Source organism: Clytia hemisphaerica, unplaced genomic scaffold (assembly GCF_902728285.1).
Source record: "Clytia hemisphaerica strain Z4C2 unplaced genomic scaffold, Clytia hemisphaerica genome assembly, whole genome shotgun sequence".
NCBI classification, from domain to species: Eukaryota; Metazoa; Cnidaria; class Hydrozoa; order Leptothecata; family Clytiidae; genus Clytia; species Clytia hemisphaerica.
In genome coordinates this window covers 259,180-283,527 of record NW_027104114.1, presented here as the reverse complement: position 1 = coordinate 283,527, position 24,348 = coordinate 259,180, and the positions used below count along the sequence as shown (strand labels likewise).

The 24,348-nt window shown below is 34.4% G+C and overlaps 1 protein-coding gene across 1 annotated transcript; it reads left to right on the top strand.

Annotated features, from left to right (window-relative positions):
- The first annotated feature begins 1,413 nt into the window (after positions 1-1,413).
- LOC136813369 (ATP-dependent RNA helicase DHX8-like) lies at positions 1,414-21,369 on the top strand. Its single transcript, XM_067069881.1, has 29 exons — positions 1,414-1,558; positions 2,254-2,339; positions 2,563-2,635; positions 3,199-3,335; positions 4,361-4,408; positions 4,510-4,544; positions 4,679-4,735; positions 4,911-5,024; positions 5,249-5,345; positions 6,296-6,394; positions 6,741-6,851; positions 8,942-9,045; positions 9,217-9,322; positions 9,502-9,586; positions 9,974-10,071; positions 10,336-10,483; positions 10,834-11,027; positions 11,171-11,352; positions 11,746-12,179; positions 12,842-12,999; positions 13,361-13,501; positions 13,749-13,807; positions 14,169-14,322; positions 14,561-14,770; positions 16,756-16,952; positions 17,653-17,820; positions 18,693-18,872; positions 19,116-19,888; positions 21,241-21,369. Exons 1-28 carry the CDS (start codon positions 1,465-1,467, stop codon positions 19,165-19,167), a joined length of 3,621 nt encoding a protein of 1,206 aa, XP_066925982.1. The 5' UTR covers positions 1,414-1,464; the 3' UTR covers positions 19,168-19,888; positions 21,241-21,369.
- The last annotated feature ends 2,979 nt before the right edge of the window (positions 21,370-24,348 follow it).

The following is a 24,348-nucleotide window of genomic DNA, read 5'->3' as shown; positions in this document are numbered from 1 at the left end:
TATCAAATAAAAAATTGAGCAGAATTTCCGAAGTACTTTGAAAAATTAACTGAATTTTTATCTGAAAATTCCTGTCGTCCACCCCCTATATCAATTTTTTTCTGGAAGAGCCCAATCTACCTCAGCAATAAACCTTTTGCTAGACTTGATATCATTAAAAGCTGGATAATTAAAAACATTGACAAAATTCTAGCCAACATCCTTCTTCAGAGATAGGAAAAATAGAAAGTCGAAATCACTGGTTGAAAAACAAGGTTTCCTCTCAATTTCCACAAAACAAAGAAATATAGTTTAATTAGCAATACTATTAATCCCAGCTCTAAAGGACCAACCTACAATATTGCCCTTCCTGATTGGAAGATTAAGTGGGAGTGGAAGCCAAAGGAGTCGTTAGCAAATGTTCTCTGTCATGTCATATACTGTAAGTGGTCCTAAATCCAACAGCCCTGCCTAAATCCGACCCCCCAAATAATTGTTATGAAAAAAAATTCTATGTTTCCAAACATTCCCTCTCCAAGTTGAACAATAAATGTAGGGCTGTCTGATTCAGGACCACTCACAGTATATTTTGGGAAAAAGGGGAAGCTAAAAACTGGGTTTGTGAAAAGATGAATGGCCAAAAGATTTTAAAATTGGCTAATGAAGATTTCCTACTTTAAAAATCTTTCATTAACATTTCTATGCAAAATTCTCAACTTCAGTTGAGCTAGAATCTGAGAATGTCTGTGTGTCTGTCTGTGTGTCACAAAAACTTTGGGGCAGACTGGAGACTTCAAAAATGGTCAGAATTTGGTGGAAATTTTGCACACTTGATCCTTGGGTGAATCCCCCCCCGTCTATTCGGGAGACAAGAGTAGGTTTACAATTGGGCCTACAAATGATTTCAAAGATGCTGAAGTTGAGCCATTGTGGTTAGCACGTTCGACAGTATTTTGAGAATCTGTAAATCTTTTAAAAGGGCTTTTTAGTTTTAGTTATCTCACCCTACTAATGATATACTTGAAAAAATGAATGAATTTACCTCCTGAGGACAACAGGGTTTTTTGGAATTTCTTTTCACTTGAAAATCCTATTTTCTTGCTAAAGAAAATCCAAGATTTTACCTTAAAACATCTTGAATGTTATGGAAATCCTAATTTTTTTAAAAGTAAATTGTTACGGAAAATCCATGTCATCCACACGGGAGTAGCAGACCATACTGGAACCCCCAATTAGTGCCATATTTAGGCTGTTTTTACCAATAACCTGACACTTTAAGGGCATGAAAAAATGGCCTGTAATTTAACAGAATTTTTTTAACATTTTTGTTGAAAACAGAGTGTTGAAAAAATAAATTTTTTAGGCTAAAAGTGGGTAACAATTTGTCCTTTAATACAGACAAACATGTTTACTTCTCTATTATTTTCTATTTATAGACAAAAATAAAAATATATGAATCTAATAAATAAGTGAGTGACAAACAAAATGGATGAATTAGAAAGACTTGAATCTCTTTCACTAGTCTCAAAGGTGTGTACTGAGTTGGAAAACCATTTAGGCATGAACGACAAAACTTTAGGTGAGTATTAAAATAACTTCTATTATCAAACTGGTGACTATGATTTTGTGTTAAGGTTGTTACAATTACAAAGATTGACTTATGAATTAGAATTATTTGGAGGTGATATAATTTATGTTACGAATATTTCTTTCGATTGCATTTTAATAAGGGAGCTCTGAATTTTTATATTCGCAAATGATACTTAACAAAATATTTAGCATATCGGTTTTTTTAAATGTAAAGTTTTTTCTCTATTTGCTAAGTAAAAAAAAAAAATAACCATCTTCTGAAAATTACATGAAATTGCTTTGAAAAATCTTTGTTCAAGGTCCGGTCCGGGTCCGGGTTATACAGTACGCCCTCCAAATCATAATTTTCTTCTGTACCAGGCCTCAAAAAATAATTGAGATTTATGTCATAACATTTTCATCAAAGAAGCACCGCTAGAGTGGCTTCAATGTTAACGGTAACAATCCTAGAAATCATAAGACTTCTTGTAAGACAATTTTTTTGTTACATGATGCAGGTCTTTACCCCTTGACTAGATTTTCTATGCTTCGAGGATATGTGTTCGAAGGAAATCCAACTGTTCAACCTCTAAAAGCAAACAAAATGTGTGCAATTTGAAAGTGCTCTTTGACAAATCTTGTACTAATGTGATCAAAAGTTTTTTTCTGTGTTTTTATCTTTTTTTATTTCCATATTTATTCTAGCCGAGTTTGTGATAATGTTGGCAGGAAAGAGCAGCTCCACTGAGAAGTTTGAAAAATATTTAAAGAAAAATGGAGCAGAATTTCCTGTAAGTTGAATCTTTAATGATCATTTACTACCTCTTGCCTACATTAGAAAATAGAGGCTTCTTGGTTATAAATGTTTCTTGAGGAAAATTACCATTTACCAAATTCACTAAATCACTTCAATCAATTCAACTAAATTCACTTCTGAGTCAGAAAAGACTTCAAAACCTGGTACGGTAATAACTTATGTTTGATATAAACATGAGATATTCTTTCCCTTTATAGGATTCTTTGGTTTCAAATCTTTTTCGTCTCATCAAGACAATGCAGCCAGACACTAAAAAGAAGAAAAAGAACAGTAAGTTTTTTAAGTAAAGAATCTTTACTGAAAAAGATCATAGATATGGAGAGACAAATAATGTATTGCCCAACCGTTATTTCCTTTCCCGGATTGGCAGCATCAATGCAGTATCTCTATTTCTTTTTTATATTAAAGTCTGTTCACGATAAGTGTGCACTCTTTTTTCTTTTACCTATAACTTTTGAAGGAATTCTTCAATCTTTAATAAATTTGGTATCGTTGGAGAGATATTTGAAATGATAAATATTTTAGTGAAATTTCTTCACAGTGATGACCTCCTATAATCAAAGAATCTCTCCTGTGAAAATGATAGTTATAGCACTTTTCTACAAGATCTTAATTTTTTTCTTCTTCATTATCATCTTAATTTCTAGAATTCTTTTAAAGACTTTTTTATTTCAAATTGTTCCACTCACTAATATCTTTCCAATGATACCAAATTTATAGATTGAAGAACTACTTCAAAAGTTAAAGGTAAAAGAAGAAAGAGTGCACACTTATCGTGAATAGACTTTAATATGATATGCATGCAACACTTTCTGAATACATTTTTTTTGTAGAGAAACAAAAAGAAGAAGACAAATTTGATGAAACTTTTAATCCAGAACTTGAAGAACGTAAACAAAAGTATCCTGGTTTAAGTATTCCTGACAGAGCTCCTGTTACTTTAAATGATGACATTGATGATGCAGATGATGTAAGTTTTATCAGCTAACAAGGTCACCATTAAACGAAGGAAAGGAAATATTAGTTTTAGGGAAGTTGAAATTATATAATATTGTTATTTCCAGATTGTTAGTTACCAAAATTACTCGGGTAAGTTATGGCATGTCTTAAAACTACCATAATTTTTAGATCGCATTAGCGAACAGAAAACGACCAAACAAATACTTATTATGACAGCATAATAGATGAAGTCGTAAAAACTTGAAAATTTTGAAAATTGAATTTTTCAAGGTTTGTTTATCCAATCTTCTTCAAACTTTCACCAAAGATGTATTTCACTGTACTTTCACTTTCATGTAAGTCAATCATTTTAAAAGTAACTTTTTTTCGAAATTCTGATTACGTCAGCAAAAAATAGGATTTTTCCTTTTTTCCTAATTTCTGCTGATGTCATCAAATTTTTGATAAATTTTCTGTTTCAAATGATTGACTTTAGTGAGATACATCTTTGGTGAAAGTTTGAAGACAATTGAATAAACCATTCTTGAGAAATTCAATTTTTAGTTTTAGTTTCATAGTACCCTTCATGTTCATACGTCATCGATTATGACGTCATAATCAGTTTTTACGGTTTTTCGCGAAAATCAGCAAAAAAACAATTAGGTTACACATCAGGAGGTTAGAAACTTAGTAGTACCCTTCATGTTCAGTCGTTTGTTTGGTCATTTTCTGTCGACTAATGCAATCTAAAAATTATGGTAATTTTCAGTTTATGAGACATGCCATAACTTACCCGAGTGAACAGGATTTATGTATTTGTACTTTTTTGCCTATACATTTTTATAAATCTTTCTTTTGTTAAGGTCAGTTTTGAGGTCAGGTCACATTCACTTTTCATTGAGAAATTGTTAAGTTAATTCTAAGATATAATACTATTATTTGAAAAATGTATGTATGCATTCAAAAATAAGTTCAAAATATTTTTACAAACCATTGCAGTTTGAAAAACAACTTGTTTGCAAGGTTTGTTCATATTTTTAGAACTATTTTTTACAGGACGATAATAAAGAAGACCAAGCTGTTGCTATGTCTGCTCTAAGTGAGGTAAAGACCCATTCTTTAATATAATTTACTTGGTTTTATTTGCTTAAAATGGCTTTTTTCCTTTGATATGAGTTTCAATTTTTGATTCTTTTATTTTACAGCTTGAAGCTCTGATGCCAAAAGCAATAGAAAAAGGGTAAGTTAATTTTCTTTAGGTTAAACACGTCTGTTAGCTTTTAATATACAGTGTACATAGTTTGTGTACTAAGGACCTCTCCTCCCTTAAATACAGTATTATGATAAAGCTTTAAGCAACTTTTTTACATTCAGGGAATCTTCGAAAGAAGTTAACAGAGAAATAGAAAATTTACGTGGTAGGAGAAACAGGTATGCAATTAACAAGTAACACAATAACATCTCAAACCGCATCTATATTTATTTTGTATGTCTGTTTGCACATACTTTTGAATATCATTTTGTAGATGTAAGATATTTTATTTTAATGTTTTATCCAACAAATGTATTATCCTAACAATACAACAGTTTGCTTTATAATTTACAGATCTCGATCTGGTTCACCAGATAGACGAAGAAGGAGAAGTCGCGATAGAAGTCGTGAATCAAGAAGACGTCGGTCAAGAAGTAGGGATAGAAGTGGTGATCGAAGAAGAAGAAGGTAGTCAAAAATTCTTGTGTTAAAAATCTTTCATCTAAGCAAATGATAAAAAAAGGCTTTTCAACCTTGAAAAATATTAAGTAAACTTATTAAATTATCTAGAGCTTTTTTTATGCTTTCTACTGATGCAATCTTCTTCAACAGTGTTGTTATATTGAGATATTATTATTGTTTCAATATAGTTTTTAGACCGTTTGAATGACTATCTGGACCACTTTCTTTAGATCACGCTCCAGGTCACGTTCCAGCAGCCCTAGAAGAAGAGATAGAGGGAAGCAGCGTAGGGAAAATTTTCAATCTGAAACAGCAGAAGTGGGACAGGTATGTTAGCTATAAAAGAAAATTCCTTTTTGTTACTACAGTTGCTTCAAGTAAATATCCCTTCTATGAGAGACAAAATGCTTCTCGATGATTGACATCCCTATAGGTATTTATTTGAAACAAGAAGCTGTGTGGAGGTACAATATGAGGAAAAACTTAGATCTATGATAATCATTGTATTTTTTTAGTATTTTAAATGATTTTGACCCGCTTCAGTGTCCATTACTTTACATAATTAGTACTCAAACAATAATGAAGCCAAAATAAGGTTTTCTTTTTACATAATTAAAGTGACCTTGGTTATAGATTATTAGTTATTATCTTAGTTAGAGATTATAACACCCCACTGGGATAAACCTCCTTCGTAAAATCCAAATGTTTTAATAAACATCAGGCTGTTTATGGAGTAACATAATGCATTAAGAAAATGCCACTATGCTATGGAAAGTACTCTTGGGTTTCTAGATTTTGAAAAGGGCAGAAACCTAAAATAACATTTCCCAAGAAAATGAGCAAAACTTTCTCTCAAATCAAATAATAAGAGTTTGCATATGGGCTCTTTCCAATTCCCAATGGGACTTAATTTTGCAGATGAGACCCAAATCTGATAACTCTGTGAAATTTAATCCCAACAAAAATTTATGTCACTAAAATAAAAATAAATCATTTAGGATGAAAACTACAGCTACAGTCTGTTCGTTTATTTTACAATTTGCATTAATAGTTGCTTAAAATTCTCTCACCTGTGCATTTGCATTCATTCTGTAGTTTTGTTATTACGAAAGACTCATAACTGTTAAGATATACAATTGTTTAAATGAAATTTTACTTGAATTGCCTTTATATTTACAAAAAAAATTCACAAAGTTTTTTGTCTAAAAAGCTTTATTTCTAATAAATCTTTGAATAAGTTTTTGATAACTAGAAAACTTTTATTTGATTTTATTCAGATTTATGATGGTAAGGTGACCAATATAATGCAATTTGGATGTTTTGTACAGATCTTTGGCATTCGTCAAAGACAAGAAGGCCTTGTCCATGTTTCTCAGGTAAACTTATATATCCCTTTAGCAATCTGATTGGTTTACATGGGTAATGTTCTATTGGTTATTGGTTAGATTATATTCATGACTGAAATTGGACCTCAGGGGGTATAGGGTTTTTTTTGGAATGACCTAATTTTGCAAATTCATGTTCACAACTTTTAGGGATCAACTAAGGGGTAACTAAATCATCTAAATTATTTGAGGTCATCTCAAAGTCTAAGCTATGATTCACAGATCGTCAGAAAAAAAAAACTAATAAGATTCTTATAATATTGGGTTTTTAATTCATTTTACACAATTTTCACGGTATGAAAAAAGGAAAGTTATCAGTCAATTTTTATACTTTCAGTTGCGAAGAGAAGGGCGAGTGAACGATGTGAAAGACGTGGTCACCAAGAATCAGAATGTCAAAGTCAAAGTGTTGAATATTGTTGGCAAGAAGACAAGTCTCTCAATGAAGGTATTTCTTAAAACTCTTTCCAAAGTTTTATGCCTAATTATACTCGGTTGTGACAGAGTGTGTGGTATAATTTATTTTAATTCCCTCATTCTCTCATCTTAATTTTTTTACTTTGAAACAATTTTCTTTCAGTCATCAGAATGAATTTATCTTCTTTGAGTTTTAAAAATATTTCCAGATATTTCTGATTTGAAGTAATTACATAGTCAACAACCCAAAACATTTTTCAAGGAGGAGGGCAAAAGGAATATTTTCTGGGGGGAAGGACTTTTCAACTTTTTAACAGAAGCTCTTCTGTATATCCAGTATATTCATTATATCTTTAACATAGCATTTAAGCAAGAGTTTTTATTTAGATTAGCAATTTATTTTTGGACCTACCTTGGAGGTCCTATAAATTAACCGATGTTCGTCCGTTCGTTCGTTCGTCAGTCTGTTACCAGCTTTTCTCGAGATTGGCTCATTAGTTTTTTCTGATTTTTGGCACAATGATGCAAAATGGTAATGCCCAAGATGTGACGGAGCCCAATTTGCGAAAAAAATCATTTCCGGCCGAAAATGCCGGAAATATGCCGGAAAAACCGGTTTTTTGGCATTTTCTCAAGATTCCATCATTAGTTTTTTCTGATTTTTTGCACAAAGATGCGTATTAGCAATGCCCAAAACTTGGCCGAGTCCAATTTTTGAGAAAAAATCTTTTCCGGCCGAAAATGCCGGAAATATGCCGGAAATCGCCGTTTTTGCAGATTTTCGTTCGATTTTTTCCTTGTATTTCTTTGTTTTTTCACACAAAACACTATTGATAACAATGCTCACCATCAAGCATGATTCAATTGTTAATAAAACTGATTTTTGCGACCAGAACTTTCTATTTATTTTTCCCCTAAAACCCTTCCCTCTCCCCCCATCAACAATCAATGATGAATTTATTGTGTTATGCATTTTCGCTAAACGCTACATTTTTTGACTGATTTTTTTCTCCTCGCATTGCGATCCAACTTTCATCATCAGGTAGGTCCATTCAGCATCTAGCTTGTTTCTCTTGTTGTGATATTTTTTAAGAACTATATTATGTAGTGTGCCAGAGTGTGCAGCACAAATGTCAAAGGTGCATAAAAATAATTGCCCTGATCAAGGTTTAGACCATCACCAGGTACCTCAAAACGTTTCACTTTTTTTCAAAATGTCGGTGAATAAACTTTTGATATCTTTCTTGGCCAATTTGAGGGTGCTGATTCGGAATTTGAATGTTACCAATCTTGAAAACCCGCAGTTTTTACGTAATTTGCGATTTTTTGCGTTTTTAGGCAAAATTGTAAGCCCTGAAAATTCATGATTTTGGGGGAGGGGTCTTCAAAATCAAAAAAGACCTATACCACGTGATAGAGCTCTTCAAACTGAGCAAAAAATGTATTATATCAAAGTCTCAACTTTTCTTAATCAAAAGTTATGGGCGTTTTTGTGGTAAAAAAGTGCTATAATTTTGCATAAATTATGCAGATTGTGGGGAAATTCCCTGTTTCAATCAATTTTTGACCATAAAATCGTCTATAACTTTTGATCTAAAAAAGTTGAGACTTTGATATAATACATTTTTTTGCGCAGTTTGAAGAGCTCTATCACGTGGTATAGGTCTTTTTTGATTTTGAAGACCCCCCAAAAATCATTTTCAGGGCTAAAAGCGCAAAAAATCGCAAATTACGCAAAAACTGCGGGTTTTCAAGCTTGGTAACATTCAGATTTGGAATCAGCACCCTCAAATTGAGTAAGAAACATGTCAAAAGGTTGGTCACAGACATTTTGAATTTTTTCTTTATTTTTGAAACAATAACAATCCACTGGCCACGGCCTAGTTGTGAAAAGGGGGAATAGAGAAAAATTTCAACATTTCTGGGGAGGGAAAACACAAAAGAGTGGGAAAAGAATATTTTCATTTTCAGGGGGATTAACAACCGTGCAGTCTGAAATTTCGGAGGGGCTGATCCAGGAGGAAATGATCATAGATGATGATCATATTGCACGGCTGTCTATTCAAGGTTGAGCAAAGATATTATTTTGGTAAACATTTCATTTTATCTTTGCTTCATCAGGATGTTGACCAGATAACCGGAGAAGATTTGAATCCAAACTCAGGAGTCAGGCTACCAACTAGTCGTTCTCAAAATGAAGAAGATTTATTGAGAAATCCTGACAGGTTTGTTTTCATGATTATCAAAACCATGTTTCGATGTTTTTAACTGTTTATGCAATATCTATGTGTTCTTGTAGGAAAATCTTCAAAAATGTCACCAAATGTAGTAATCATGTGGATTTTTCTCAATGCTGGTCTAGTACGGAACTTCAAAATCATATTTTCGCATTACAGACCATCAAACGTGAAGCCAGTCATTCCCATGTATGAAGAAGAAGGGACGAACGTCAAAAAGAAATTCAAGCGGGTATCATCCCCTGAGAAATGGGAGATAAAACAAGTAAGATGATTTTTTTAAACCACACTCTATAGCTAGACATAAGATTTCATTTTGACTGTTCTGCTTTGAAAAAAATAGGGTTTTAATAAGAAAAATGAAGACATGAACTGTAGTTTTATCGACTTTAAATTTGGGAAACTATGATTATCTGTGGAAAATCAATGCTTGTTTTTTTTCAGTTAATATCAGCTGGTGTTCTTGATAAAGCAGACTATCCTGATTTTGATGAAGAGACAGGAATTCTACCCAAAGATGACGACTCAGGTTTGAGCTGACTCTTTGATTTTCTTCCGAAAGTGTTCTTTTAAGCCTTCTGGACAAACTGCTTTTTGTATGTAGTATATAATATATGTCTTGCATATCACTTGGTGAGTTTGAAGACAAACTATATCCTATAACGTTCATTACAGACCTATCAAACATAACTTTGATACTACTAAAAGGTTATATCGTAACTGAGAAAATACTTAAAATACTTCAAATATTGGATTGCGTTCTACCCCGATAAGGTGGAACGAACCTATTCATAGTCTAACTTATGACAAAAGGTTTTCTTTCCAGCTTATGTGTATCCTAATGTACCCGATTTTGTTCTACAATTTTGAATTACATTTTTTATATAAATCGTTTATCTGGCCCCCTTTTTTTCAGATGAGGAAATTGAAATCGAATTGAAAGAGGAGGAGCCGCCCTTTCTTCAAGGACAAACCAAACTTTCTGTTAACGTCAGTCCCATTAAAATTGTCAAGGTAAGTGATAATAGTTAGATTTTTCGTTAGTATTAAGCCTTAACATCTTTCATCTTGCACGAAGACTCACAGGAAATAGTATTTGAAAAAAGTGACAAAGATACATTCAACCACGTTCGATTTTTTCATAGATTTGTAGTGGATAGTTAATCATTGTATTTTAATCATTTTAACCCATATCATATTTCACATAGACCAAGTTAAAGAATAGGTAAACAATATTTTCTGTTATCGCCGGGTTCATCAATCTATGGTTTGATTTAGAATCCTGATGGTACATTACCACGAGCAGCTATGATGCAAACGGCATTGTCGAAAGAACGCCGTGAAGTCAAACAACAACAAAGAGAGGCGCAAGCGGATACAATACCGAAAGATATCGGCAAAATGTGGATTGATCCGGTCCCTGATGGTATGTTTTGTTAAGTTCTGTTTTTCTTTATTTATAAGCTTTGCTTAACAAAAATTACAAGTCTGCTAAGGCGTAAGGGATGAACTAGAAAAAATAACTTTGATATTTAAGGCTCAAATACCTTTCACTACATCAACGGTCTCGTTGAAATTGCCTCATCAATTAAGATCTTATACAATCAATTTGCAGATTTATGACTCAAACTTTGATTGAGAACATAATTAAGCTCCACCTTGAAAACCTGGAGATTTAGAAATATATGGGAACTTTTCAAATCGGGATAACTCGGGAAAACAGACTCTAGATTCTCATATTCATAATCATGATTGTATTTCCTTTTCATCTTTCAGTCTTGGATGGTGACAACAAGCCATATTTTGCACAAGATATGAAAGGAGCTGCCATGCAAACACAAGACGTCCCAGAATGGAAGAAAGCTACTTTTGGTGGCAAAGGAGGCTCTTATGGCAAAAAGACAAGTCTCACGATTCTGGAGCAGCGACAGAGTCTTCCAATATATAAATTGAAAGATCAACTCGTTAAAGTAATTTTTTAAATAGATTTTTATCGTGTTTATATGCCATCTTTTCTTCACTTATTGTAGCAGACCTTTACTGCTACTTGCGATGTCAACAAAAGTAAAGTGTTTGGTGACATTCTTCCCTATTTATCATCTGTTACCTTCAGGCTGTAATGGACAATCAGATCCTTATCGTTATCGGGGAGACCGGTTCTGGGAAGACGACGCAGATCACACAATACCTTGCAGAAGAAGGCTTCACCGCCACTGGGAAGATCGGATGTACACAACCACGTCGTGTGGCTGCTATGTCTGTTGCTAAACGTGTCGCTGAAGAATATGGTTGCCGGTGAGTAATTAAGGACTATTTTATAAAAGAATATTTTGCTAGAACTAATGTCTGACACACCTTGATTACCCTTGCATGAATAACAATAAATGACCGACTTTTATCTCTTTCGAAAGTCGACTTTAATGCTTGAATGCCTGAAATATCAATAAAATAATCATCAAAGTAATGACAATGGATTCAGTGTTTTTGAGCAATGATCTTGTCTTTCTATGCTATGTCGACTTTGAGACGAGTATCAGACAGTAACTCTTCGAATTCCCGCTTCAATATTCTTCCATTTGGTTTTGATTTGACTTCACAATGCAGCTCTCTACTATCAGACTGGATGTAGAATATCACTGTAAAAAATGGTAAGTCATTTCTTTACTCTTTGTTTTTTTCTTAAATCAGGTTGGGGCAAGAAGTCGGTTTCACAATTCGTTTTGAAGATTGCACAACACCTGAAACGCGCATCAAATACATGACAGACGGTATGCTGCTGCGAGAATGTTTAATCGATTCCGAGCTCTCCCCATACTCCCTTATTATGTTGGATGAGGCTCACGAGCGGACCGTCTCTACTGATGTCATGTTCGGTCTACTCAAGAAAGCTGTACTAAAACGTAAAGACTTGAAACTCATCGTCACCTCAGCTACACTCGATGCCGTCAAATTCTCTACTTATTTCTTCGAAGCGCCCATTTTTACCATCCCTGGTCGAACTTTCCCCGTTGAAATTTTATACACTAAAGAAGCGGAAGCTGATTACCTAGATGCAGCGCTCATTACCGTCATGCAGATTCACTTGACGGAACCGCCCGGTGACGTCTTGGTCTTTTTAACAGGTAAGAGTCTGCTGGGTCATTTTTTCTTACATTGCCTGAAGTTATTTCGGTTCTCTAGTAATCAAAGCGACAGTTTTCATTGAATCGACGGAACACCTTTTGATTTAAAATCAGAGCTTCCTTTTTTACTAGTACTTTTTTTATTAAGTAACAGTACTCGCACGGTAAAAGTGTGATAACTGGTTTATCGTCAACTTGAAAATATTAACAAACTTTCTCTCTCCATGTGTCTTTCTCTGTGTTAATTTTTTCACCTCGTGTATTGTGTAATCAACATCAAACATTCGAAAATGATTCGAATGGTTACTTATTTGTGCTTTAGGAGAAAACATTTTTGAAGTTAAATTTCGGTATAAGATACAACAAGGAAGTACAAAATATGATCTCTCGCTTACCAGACCCCTTTTTTGAACGCGGTCTTGTATTTGGACGTTCAATATGAAATACATATTTATATATGCGTTTTTATCCAATCAGATTGGTCATATCTTTCATGTTGACGATAAGTACTTTTAACCAACAGTTTAACAGCATTCAACAATAACTAAATCACTATGGTTTTGGCATGCTTCTGAGATGAATAAAAATTTGATGTCAGCTAAAAGCCTGACCCAATATGCTTTTTCCCCTTACAAAAACTTTATTTTGTTCTCGATTTTCAGGTCAGGAAGAAATTGACACAGCTTGTGAGATTCTGTTCGAAAGAATGAAATCGTTAGGTTCAGACGTCCCCGATCTCATCATCTTGCCTGTATACTCAGCGTTGCCCAGTGAAATGCAGACACGTATCTTTGATCCAGCGCCGCCTGGTTCTAGAAAGGTATAAATGAGATCATTTTCTTTTACTTTCACTGTGTTCTTGTTCCTATTACCTTTTCCAGCCCAGTTCTTTTTCTATTTCTATTTGGTTGAGTTGCAGGAAGCTTTGAGGCCCATTTCGCAACTGTAAGTGCTTTCAATGAGCTCCTCGTCAGCACATTGGACTGATCAATTTCAGATAAATTTCAGGTAAATGTCTTTCGTCTTTGACTTTAATCGATCGGTTTTTTCCAAAATGTGTAGATTTTCGAAGGATTTTCTAAATAATGACAACTAACCGCTTTTTGACGGCAACCACTGACAATTCCCCAATTTCCAGCTAAAACCTAAAAGTATTCATGTTTCCACTTTTCAATGTGCAGGTGGTAATCGCAACCAATATTGCAGAGACGTCTTTAACGATCGATGGAATCTATTACGTGGTGGACCCTGGTTTTGTCAAGCAGAACGTTTACAATTCAAAGACGTGTATCGACCAATTGGTAGTGACGCCAATTTCACAGGTAGATAACAACCATGTTTTGTAACAATTTTTTAAACTTACTAGACTTATAGAGCCGGTTAATGTCCGATGCTTGACCGCTTTTTCACGTCCTGCATTGTATCAGTAAGGTAACGCAACTATACTTTTAACACATATTTAAGAATGATTGCAAGTGTAGAAATTTGATAAATTGTCGGCACATCTCTGATAACCTTCACTATAGTTATAACAAATACTTACGCAACCTTTCTTTTCACTGTACACAGGCACAAGCCAAACAACGTTCAGGTCGTGCAGGAAGAACAGGTCCTGGAAAATGCTACCGGTAAATAAGATTTCTTATTTTTTGTTAAAGGGTGTTAACTTTAACTAAAGTCTGTTCAAAATAAACTGTATGGTGTGTTTGAATATATAGAGATATTTGAGGGGAGCAGGAGGTGTAGAATTGAAACGGTTGGATATCCATTAAGTTGGTAAAAAAAAAAACACATTTTCGTGCATTGGTCAAAAAGTCGTGGATATCATGGAGGTCGAACCAAAAATATGCTAAGCCTATCAAATTACACAATTCAATAATTGTCCATAAGTTGTCCTCGACACCCCGCATATTTTTCTCGAAAATCCAAAGTTGTTCAACGACTGTTGTGTTTTGTTCGATATTATATTGGTTTTAATTGATGTTTTAGGTTATACACAGAGCGTGCTTATCGTGATGAAATGTTATCGACAAACGTGCCAGAGATTCAACGAACCAATTTGGCACAAACCATTCTCGAATTAAAAGCCATGGGAGTGAACGATTTGATATCTTTCGATTTTATGGACCCTCCTCCTATGGAGGTGAGTATTTCAGTTTTTGAAGACAAATTTCCACAAGAGAACCAAATCAGCCTAAAAATTAATTGTGTTGATTCCAGAGAGGTATTTACCTATATGTCTTTCATATCAAGAGGAAGTTTGAAAAAAATACTGACTGCTAATTTTTTCGGGACAGACTTTTGTAATATATTGTTACATGTTTTGGGGAGTAAATCCAAGCGCTTCAACGATTAAAATGTGAACTGAATTTTATCCTCAGACTTTAACAACAGCAATGGAAAATCTGCATTCGCTAAGCGCTCTCGATGACGAAGGTTTATTAACCAGACTTGGTCGAAGGATGGCAGAATTTCCTCTTTCTCCACAACTGGCGAAAATGTTGATTCAATCTGTGCACTTGTCAAGCGCGGAAGAAGTCCTGACTGTTGTTTCCATGCTATCTGTCCAAAATGTATTTTACAGACCTAAGGTAAGTTTCATTTCATTGACCTAAGTTTTGTCTTGTCTTCCAATGTGGTAAATTTTGAAAATAATCTCAAGGGAAATATCATAATGATTGAAACGTGCACTAAAATGCTTTTCAAAGTGTCAGGATTTAAAATCTACCTTTCCAAGGCCCTGGTTTCGGGGTTCTTGTTCGTACAAACCAGACATCAATCAGCAAGATCCCTTTTTTTCTTGATACTAACATTAAAGAGGCATAACAGTAATAACATATCAGCATTCCTCTAACAATGACCAAAACATAGAGAAAGCCGTTGTGTTTTAATTTTTTTTAACATGTGACGTTTGTTTTAATTATTGCGGTGCATTTAGTTTATTTTCAGATTTTCAGTCCCCTTAAAATGGCCTTGACTTTTATTACTCGAATGGTTTTTGGACCTACCCCGGTGGAGGTCCTATAAATTAACCTTTGTCCGTCTGTCCGTCCGTCCGTTAGTTGCCAGCTTTTCTCGAGATTGGCTCATTAGTTTTTTCTGATTTTTTGCACAATGATGCAAAATGGCAATGCCCAAAATGTGACGGAGCCCGATTTTCGAAAAAAAAATTTTGGGGGCAAATTTGGGCCAAAAAACGGCTAAAAAACGGGTTTTTTGGACTTTGTGAAAAATTGGATCATTAATTTTTTCTGATTTTTTGCACGAAAGTAGGGTACCATCATAGGTATAAGATGGCTCAAGCAGATCTTTGTAAAAAAATTTTGTTGGCTCAAAAAACGCATGTTTATCTATAAGAATCACTATTAATAAGTATGCATCAATGTTCTTAGTCAATCTGAGTCAATTACTCAAATTTTTTATGAGATAAATGTTTTTTCTGCTCATGAGGGCTTACTTTTGAAGAATATGTGTGTTTAGACAGGAAATTTGGGTTGCTTGGCGTGTTTTTATAGAAAAACTGGCCAAATTCGATATTTTTTTGTAAGCACATTATCAATTACTTAGGTATTGGCTTTTCTCGAGATTGGCTCTTTCATTCTTTATGATTTTTTACACAAAGATGCATAACTATAAACCCTCGAATGTGACGGAACCCGATTTTCGAAAAAAAATGTTTTTGGGCAAATTTGGGCCAAAAAACGGCTAAAAAACGGGTTTTTTGGACTTTGTGAAAAATTGGATCATTAGTTTTTTCTGATTTTTTGCACGAAAGTAGGGTACCATCATAGGTAAAAGATGGCTTAAGCAGATTTTTGCAAAAAAAATTTGTTGGCTCAAAAAACGCATGTTTATCTATAAGAATCACTATTAATAAGCATACATCAATGTTCTTAGTCAAATTACTCAATTTTTTTATGAGATAGATGTTTTTTTTGCTCACGAGTGTTTAGACAGGAAATTTTGGTTGTTTGGTGTGTTTTTATAGAAAAACTGGCCAAATTCGATATTTTTTTATAAGCAGGTATTAGATTGATTGGCTCTTTCATTTTTTATGATTTTTTGCACAAAGATGCATAACTATAAATCCTCGAATGTGACGGAGCCCGATTTTTGGAGAAAAAAATTTTGGGGTAAATTTCAGCTAAAAAAACGGCCATAAAAAGGTTTTTTCGGAAATATTGGACCATTGCTTTTTTCTGATTTTTTGTATGAAAGTAGATAAAAGATGGCTCAAGCAGACTTTTGTAAAAAGTTTTCAGCTCAAAGAAAGCATCTTTATCTATAAGAATCACTATTAATAAACATATATCAATGTTCTTAGCCAAATTACTCAATTTTTTAGAGATGTTTTTTTGCTCACGAAGTCTTGAATATGAAAGAACATTTCAAGAGCATGAAATTTTGGTTTCTAAACGTTTTTTTTATAAGAAACAAACGACTAATTTTAATAGATCGTCACTATTTGTGTTCTGAATGATTGTTTAATGGTCACGTCACGTAGATATCAATTTTAAACGTGTTAAATGCATAATCCAGGTAGGTCCATCAAAGTATCACTTGTTTACCCTCACAGGAGAAACAAGCAGTAGCGGATCAAAAGAAAGCGAAGTTCCATCAAGTGGAAGGCGATCATCTCACATTACTTGCAGTTTACAATGCGTGGAAAAACAGCAAATTCTCGAACGCTTGGTGCTTCGAAAATTTTGTTCAAGCACGATCGTTGAAGCGAGCGCAGGATGTGCGGAAACAGTTGCTCGGCATCATGGACAGGTACTAATTCTTAAGGGAACTAATTATGACAAGAACTAATCATGGCGAAGGAGTAAAAATTGTAAAAAAAATTATTTAGCCAGGACTTATAGTTTGGCGGGCAACATACACGTTTTTTATAAGGAACCTTGACTTGGCTCCGAGCCTGGATTTCCATATTTTTCCATAGAATTTCAGACTCTCTCAACAAAGTTCCTTTTTATTTAGCTTCTAAGTTTGGATTTACTAAGTATGTAACATGTAACATACTTAGTAAATCCAAACTTAGAAGCTAAATAAAAAGGAACTTTGTTGAGAGAGTCTGAAATTCTATGGAAAAATATGGAAATCCAGGCTCGGAGCCAAGTCAAGGTTCCTTATAAAAAAACGTGTATGTTGCCCAAAGAAAAAGACGTTTATTGACTTTTTGTTGAGGCCATTACAAGTTCAAGTTGAACTCTCTGCTCCTTAACTTTTTTTCTTATTCTCAGCCTGGGCAGTTCCTTCACATTCCTTATTTTTCAAGCCTTATGTACGTGTTCCTTATAAAAAACGTGTATTTTTTTATTTCGGTGAGAACGAATTGCTTGTTATGTCAGTTTCTTTTCGAGTTTCTAGTCTTGTATTCTTCTTTTCTTTTATCATTCGTGATACTTTCAAACATTATCGGAAACATGTTTTGAACAACATAGAAATAACATTTGATATTCGCAAATTTCAGACATAAACTTGACGTGGTATCTTGCGGAAAGAATATTGTACGCTGTCAAAAAGCCATTGTAAGCGGTTATTTTCGTAATGCAGCGAAGAAGGACCCTCAAGAAGGTTACAAAACACAAGTGGACAATCAATCTGTTTACATACATCCCTCAAGCTCACTTTTCAACAGGTAATTATATTTAGTTCATCATTACCCTGTATAATTGCCCCTTTATTGCTTTCTTCAGTTAATGGCTGCGTTTAGACCAGCCTGGCATTTGTAATTGCTTGTAGTATTCTTTTGAATTCTATTGTTCCGCGCAATTGTTCGGTTTGTCAAATGCCTAATGATGCCAGCGTGTTGGCATTTCGTTGACATTTGAAATGCCATTTTGAGCAAAGGAATCCCCTTTTCTGGCATTTCAAATCAAACAAAGGAACCAAAACAAAGAGAAAAAATGACATTTTTGATTTTTTAAAGTATTTGCACGTTTTTTATTCAGTTCTTTCTATAGATTGTAAAATTTGCAAGATTTGCCATAACCTAGCCCTACGGCAAAAAGTTTCAGTCTTAATGATTGCAGTTTTTGAGAAATTCCATGCTTTTCATTGTTTGATCTGTCAAAGTTGAACTTGAGAGAATCACCTTTTCAGTAATGACTCTAAAAAGACGATTCCTCAAATGCCATGACAGAAAATACAATGGAAAAGCTATTAAAATCGAATCCCTCATGAGCAAATGCCAAATTACAAATGCCTGTTGGTCTGAACGCAGCCAATACAGTGTAGTCCACACTTTTTCTAAACATTGCTCTCGAGAGAAGAAAGATATAATGAGAAATTATACCTCGTTGGAAAGATGGGTTTTAAGTGAAGTGATGTAGTGCTTCTAAAAATTTGGAAATAACGATAAAAGTGTGTTTTTCAACTTGATCAAAAAGTTTTATCACACATACCTTTATAAATCTTTGAACTCCGCTGATTTCAAACATGTATTCGGATACGATACATTAAATTAAATTCGAATTATTTTAACTGAATTTTATTATTTTTTGTTTCTAGGCAACCAGAATGGGTAGTTTACCACGAGTTGGTGTTGACCACAAAGGAATATATGAGAGAAGTAATCGCTATTGATCCCAAATGGCTGGTGGAGTTCTCGCCAGCTTTCTACAAATTCTCCGACAAGAACAAACTCAGTAAACGTAAAAAGGAACAAAGGATTGAACCATTATACAACAGGTATACAATCATCGAAAAATACAAAGATACAATTTTTTTTTGCATACAAATTTCTCTGTGACACTGCGAGCATGAAACAAACTTAATCAGGGCGTTACTAAGAAAGACGTGTGATTTTGTACAAGCTTTGTTTGTAAGAGTTATAGCCTTAAGTCTGGGACTCGGTATATTGGCAAATTTTAAACCCGCCATTCGGGCTTGAAGTTTTTCAAAATTAATAAACATATCATTTTTTCATGACAGGTACGAAGAACCGAACGCATGGCGGATCTCGAGAGCATACCGGCGACGTTAAAATTTTTCCCTTGATGAACATTTCTGCTGAACGTTTAAAGGAAAACGTTCATTCGAGAGAAGAATATTTATGTATCAATATGGAGTACAAACTACACTACACGTTTTTTATTAGAACCCAGGTTAATAAGAACATTTAGGCTGGAATTTTTGGGAAAGAGTAATAACATGACCGGTCTTAGAATCACAGTACTGTAGTTCTTTCACTTCCTCTCTTTAAATTAGAGCAAATTTGTTCGACTTGAAGGTCAACATTTACAACTTTACAGCCCAATGCATTTCTGTATATCCAAGTGAATTAATGTTAAGAACGCCAATAAGAACACTTTAGGCTAAAAATAGTGAAAAAACACATCCAGCCTAAAAAAAGACGTTCTAATAAAAAACGTGTATTGTAATTTGAATGTGTTCCATCAATCGATATATTCCGTGGTGTAATGATTAATGAGCAACGATACGACCTCCACGATATGTACTATACTATGTAATCCTTTCTTCAAATATTTTTCCTACCTCATTTTCAAACTAATTTGTCTTATGGCGAAATGGATTAAAAGTCGTATTTTTTGTATTCTTCTCAGAAAGAATTCTCCGCGAAAGTCTCCATAACTCGATTACGTATGGGAAACACAAATTTGTTCGAGTTCAGGAAATTTCGAGTTATGGAGTAAGGTTTATAAGGCATTGTTAACTGAAAGGCACCATAAAACTTGTCCAACGATGTAAAAATAATAGATAACCAACTTGCCTTGATTCTCAAAAAACATCCGTGTTATGGTTGTAAAAATATAATGACATTTTGCATCGTAAAAAGTGCAATTAAATAAAAACTTGCTTCATTTGCAACCTTCTATTGGACAGAATCGATCACGTGATGTATATTTTTCCAAAATTTGGGTTAGAAAAAGTATATTTTCCTATAGGCAGCCTCACAGAAGGAATTTTTTAATTAGATATTATTGTTCTATAAACATTCATCTGTTTATTTTGTATCAGGCAACCTTCATGCACTTTTCATTCGTGAGATATCGCACTTCAAATCACACATATATTTTTCAGAAAACATCATTTTATGAGCGTTTATTTATCCAGATGAAGATTAAGTGGTATCAGGCCGATCCGTAGTCAATTTGTCTAAAGATTGGTACCTTTATCTTTTGAAAAAAAATCCAAAATTTGCAGTAAATAACAATTCAAATTTTCTATCAATTCAGTGGATGTCAAAAAGTGTGTCAAAATCTAGCTAAAAGCATAACACGCACTGCACACAGAGCTATTTAAAGGAGTGCTCATTTCAATAGGAAAACAATGGTTGTTCTCTTGGGAGAAGTGCCTTCTAGAGGTAGTTGGTTATCTATAGTGGGGTTGTCTAGCATAATTTAAGGGAAAAAAATAAGATCCAGCTGAAACTTTCTCCAGACCTTCTCTATAGGATGGTTATGCCTCAGGAAAAATTCCCCTAAAATCCCACTGGTGGAACATCCTTTTTTTGGGACATTTCTTTTTTCCCCAGGCAAAATCCTAAGGGCGAAATTTTTTGAAAATTTCAAACTCATTTTTAGACATTATCAATTATACCATTCGAAAGCTCTCGAAAAGTTATATAGAAGACTTTTAAACGGGTATAGCCGATTTCCTTACCTAACTCGAGATATTTCATGCGCAAGTTCCACTTTTCGCCACATTTTGGTTATTTTGGTCTAAAATTGACCATATATAGCATCTTATGCGTGAATTATCTTGACTTAGGTAATGAAATCGGCTATACCCGTTTAAAAGTCTTCTATATAGTTTTTCGAGAGCTTTCGAATGGTATACTTGATAATGTCTGAAAATGAGTTTGAAATTTTCAAAAAATTTTGCCCTTAGGGTTTTGCCTGGGGAAAAAAGAAATGTCCCAAAAAAAGGATGTTCCACCAGTGGGATTTTAGGGGAATTTTTCCTGAGGCATAACCATCCTATAGAGAAGGTCTGGAGAAAGTTTCAGCTGGATCTTATTCTTTTCCTACAAACAGCCTGTATTTTTGTAACACGACCACACTACTATTATTTTTACATCGTTGACTTGTCCGAGTTATAGAGGTTCCAGTTAAAGATACTCAACTGTATATCGAAAGAGGCTTTTAACTTAATCTTGTAAATAGATTTTCTTAATATTTTCTTTTTCATTAAAATGAAAGAAAGTCAGCTAAATTTTATTTAATCGACAAAAGTTTGCTAGATCTTACAAATGAATGTTTTCTGATCTTTTTTAATGTCGGCTTCGGTGACTCTTTTCGAATCAGTTTGACAAGGTTTTTATTTGGGTGATGGAATTCCCCTTAAATTCTATAGACTGAGGGAATAATGCCTTATTAAGCAAAAATATGCTGAGAATTTCCCTCTACTGAGCAAAAATCCCTCTCTTAATTTCATATGTTACTTTCTCAGCATTGTTGGCGAGCATCGGGCTTTTCATTAGTAGGTCAGTGTCCGTAGGGCTGTATGTAAGTTTTTGAAAAAGCAGCGCTTTGTCAATTCTAGTTCATTTTGGAAGAAAGGGCGCACTGTAACCCTTCGCATTTTTGGTCCTATTCCCCATTCGTTCTTGATGGTCATTTCTGAAATTTTCAGAGTCTCACTGTTGAAAGTATTTTGGGGAATTTCCCTCTGTCACATGTTGACCACGCCCTTTTTCGATATTTTTAATCCCTCTAATGACCTCTGTCATCTCTTTTATTTGAAGTAAATATATTTTGCCATTAATCTTTATTGCCGAATTTCTTAAGGTGTTCTTATTTTCGTCATTTTGTGAATATCTTTGTTCATTTTTCCTTATATATCGGGTGTTTTGGAGATCGGAAAACCTTAAATTGTTTTTAAGTTGTTCTTAATATTTTGGCCATCGAAGCCTCGTGTTCTTATATAATTTGTTTTTATAAAGAAACGTGTAACTCCTGTTCTGTTCTATAAATCGCTTTTAAAGTCTTTGAAATTTCCATAAAAATATTCGGCCCTAGGTTTTCGATAAATGGGTCCGAAAATAAAGGCTACCCCTCCCCTTGAAATTTTTCTGGGCCGCCCTTCTAATATCAATCCACAGGGGATTAGACAGGCATGTCTGGTCCAAATTTAGTGTTTTGCTCCAAATTCGCTTGCGAATACAACAAAATTTGTGTATATTTTTTCTTTACGTTGTGAACGTACTAGTAATAAAATTATAATTCTAAAAGAAAAACTATTGTATAATATAGCTCCATAATAATATTGTCTATGTGTAAAATGTAATATTTTGAAATAAAATTCACGTCGTGAAATCTCGCTAGATCTAATCCTACAGAGCGACATACCCATAATACACAACTAGAAGCCATCGCTTCTAGCCACCTCTGTAACTTCATTCTCTGAGAAGACGGACGCGATTAGCTAGTTTTTTTATTTCAACTTTAATTTTTTTGTGGTTTCATCCCTAATTATCTTTGTAATCACTACATTGTGAGTGAAAATGTAGTTGAGCAATGGGGTTGTAAGAACCCTTATATATGTCGATATGGACAGATAATTTCATGTCAGTTTGGACGTATAAATAAATAACTCGTGAGAGTGGAAATTGCCTTAGAAGGGCAGCCATTAATATGTACTTTTTAAATTATCAGTTCCTCTCTGATGATTAAGCTCACGAAGAAATCCCCCCTGGTTCTGTTGAGCCAGGCACAGTTAATGAAAAATGGGAAAAGACCTAATGATGAGAGTACACCCCAACAACCGAAAAAGAAACGTTTTGAGACCTCATATGCTGAAGAGGCTGAATGGGATTTAACTGGAGACATGGCTGAATACTTCAGGAAACAGATGAATAACTTTATAAAACCATCGGACATAGCATCGCTGCAGATTACCCACCACCAAGAAACTTAGATAAAGTTCGTATTCTAGATGAATCGTTTAAAGAATTATTAAACGAAGCTGGCAAAAAGGTTTGTGATAGAGCAGGATGAGGTACTTATGAACATCCAGAAGTGGGTTTGGTATGTCCTGGGCCCCTTCTGTAGTATTTGAAAATTGTCAAGAATGAAAATACTCCAGAAGAGCTGATTGAAGGAGCAAGAGCAGCATCTACATCCTTTGAGCAGACAGTGACAATAATTGGTCAACTTATCAACCACATTTTGTACCAGAGAAGATTGATTCTCTTTTCTTGTTTAACGACAAAAAGAAGGCCAAACCTCTACCCAAAGATTGGAAGCACCTTTTGGTGAACGATGAAATTTATCTTTTTGGAGGAAAGTTATTCGAAGACAACGTTGTTAAAACTCAGAAAACCAAACTAAAGACGAAACAGTTACTAAAGGACTCGATGTCTCCTAAAAACTCTCGCTTTCCGAAAGGCCCTCCTCCTCAGAGACCGCGAAGAAGAGGGCGAGGAGGATACAATTGGTCATTCAGAAATTTCCGTTCCTATCAAGGCAACCAAACAATCCCCAACAATTCTCCCAATAATATTGATGGATTCACCAATCGTAAGAATTTTAAAATTTCCTCTGTTTCAAGTGGCGTCAACCGAGGCAACGTACACAAAGCCTTGAAAGGCCTTTTTGGGGACTCGACACCGTTCGGTTATAGAATAAGCAGTCAGGCTGAAGTATTTCCTAAAAAACTGGGAAAGGGTCACAAACGATCAGACTATTCTAGACCTTAATTAGGGTTACAAGATTCCCTTTGTTCACTGGGAAATCCCAATTCAGAAAATTTCTCCTTGTCCATTAAGAATGAACAGAGAGGAAGAGATGATTATAGATCAAGAGATAGAGAGCCTATTGGGAAAAGGAGCCATAGAAGAAACCGCTCCATCTCCGGGTCATGTCTTGAGCACTCTTTTTACGGTGAAGAAAAAAGACAAAAGTTATCAACCAGTGATAAATCCAAAATTTCTAAACTCTCACAATCAAGGTTTGCATTTGCTAAGTGATCTATTTTGTCCGGGAGACTTATTAATCAAATTGGATTTGATGAACGCTTTCATGTCAGTAGCTTTAGGGAAATAGTACAAAAAATTTGTCAGGTTCAAATGGAAAGGCAGGTTGTATCAGTTCCTGTGTATGTGTTTCGGTCTTGGTCCAGCGCCCAGATTATTCACCAAACTGATGAAGGTTCCTATAACTATCTTGAGAAGACTGAATATTCGGTTGATTATCTATCTGGA

What these genes read in the sequence shown, in the direction of transcription:
- LOC136813369 (XM_067069881.1), top strand. Translation starts at nt 1,465, where the DNA reads ATGGATGAATTAGAAAGACTTGAATCTCTTTCACTAGTCTCAAAGGTG. An exon ending in TTATTGAGAAATCCTGACAG is followed by an intron (nt 9,046 to 9,216) that starts GTTTGTTTTCAT and finishes TTCGCATTACAG; the next exon opens with ACCATCAAACGTGAAGCCAG. An exon ending in ATGTATTTTACAGACCTAAG is followed by an intron (nt 14,771 to 16,755) that starts GTAAGTTTCATT and finishes TTACCCTCACAG; the next exon opens with GAGAAACAAGCAGTAGCGGA.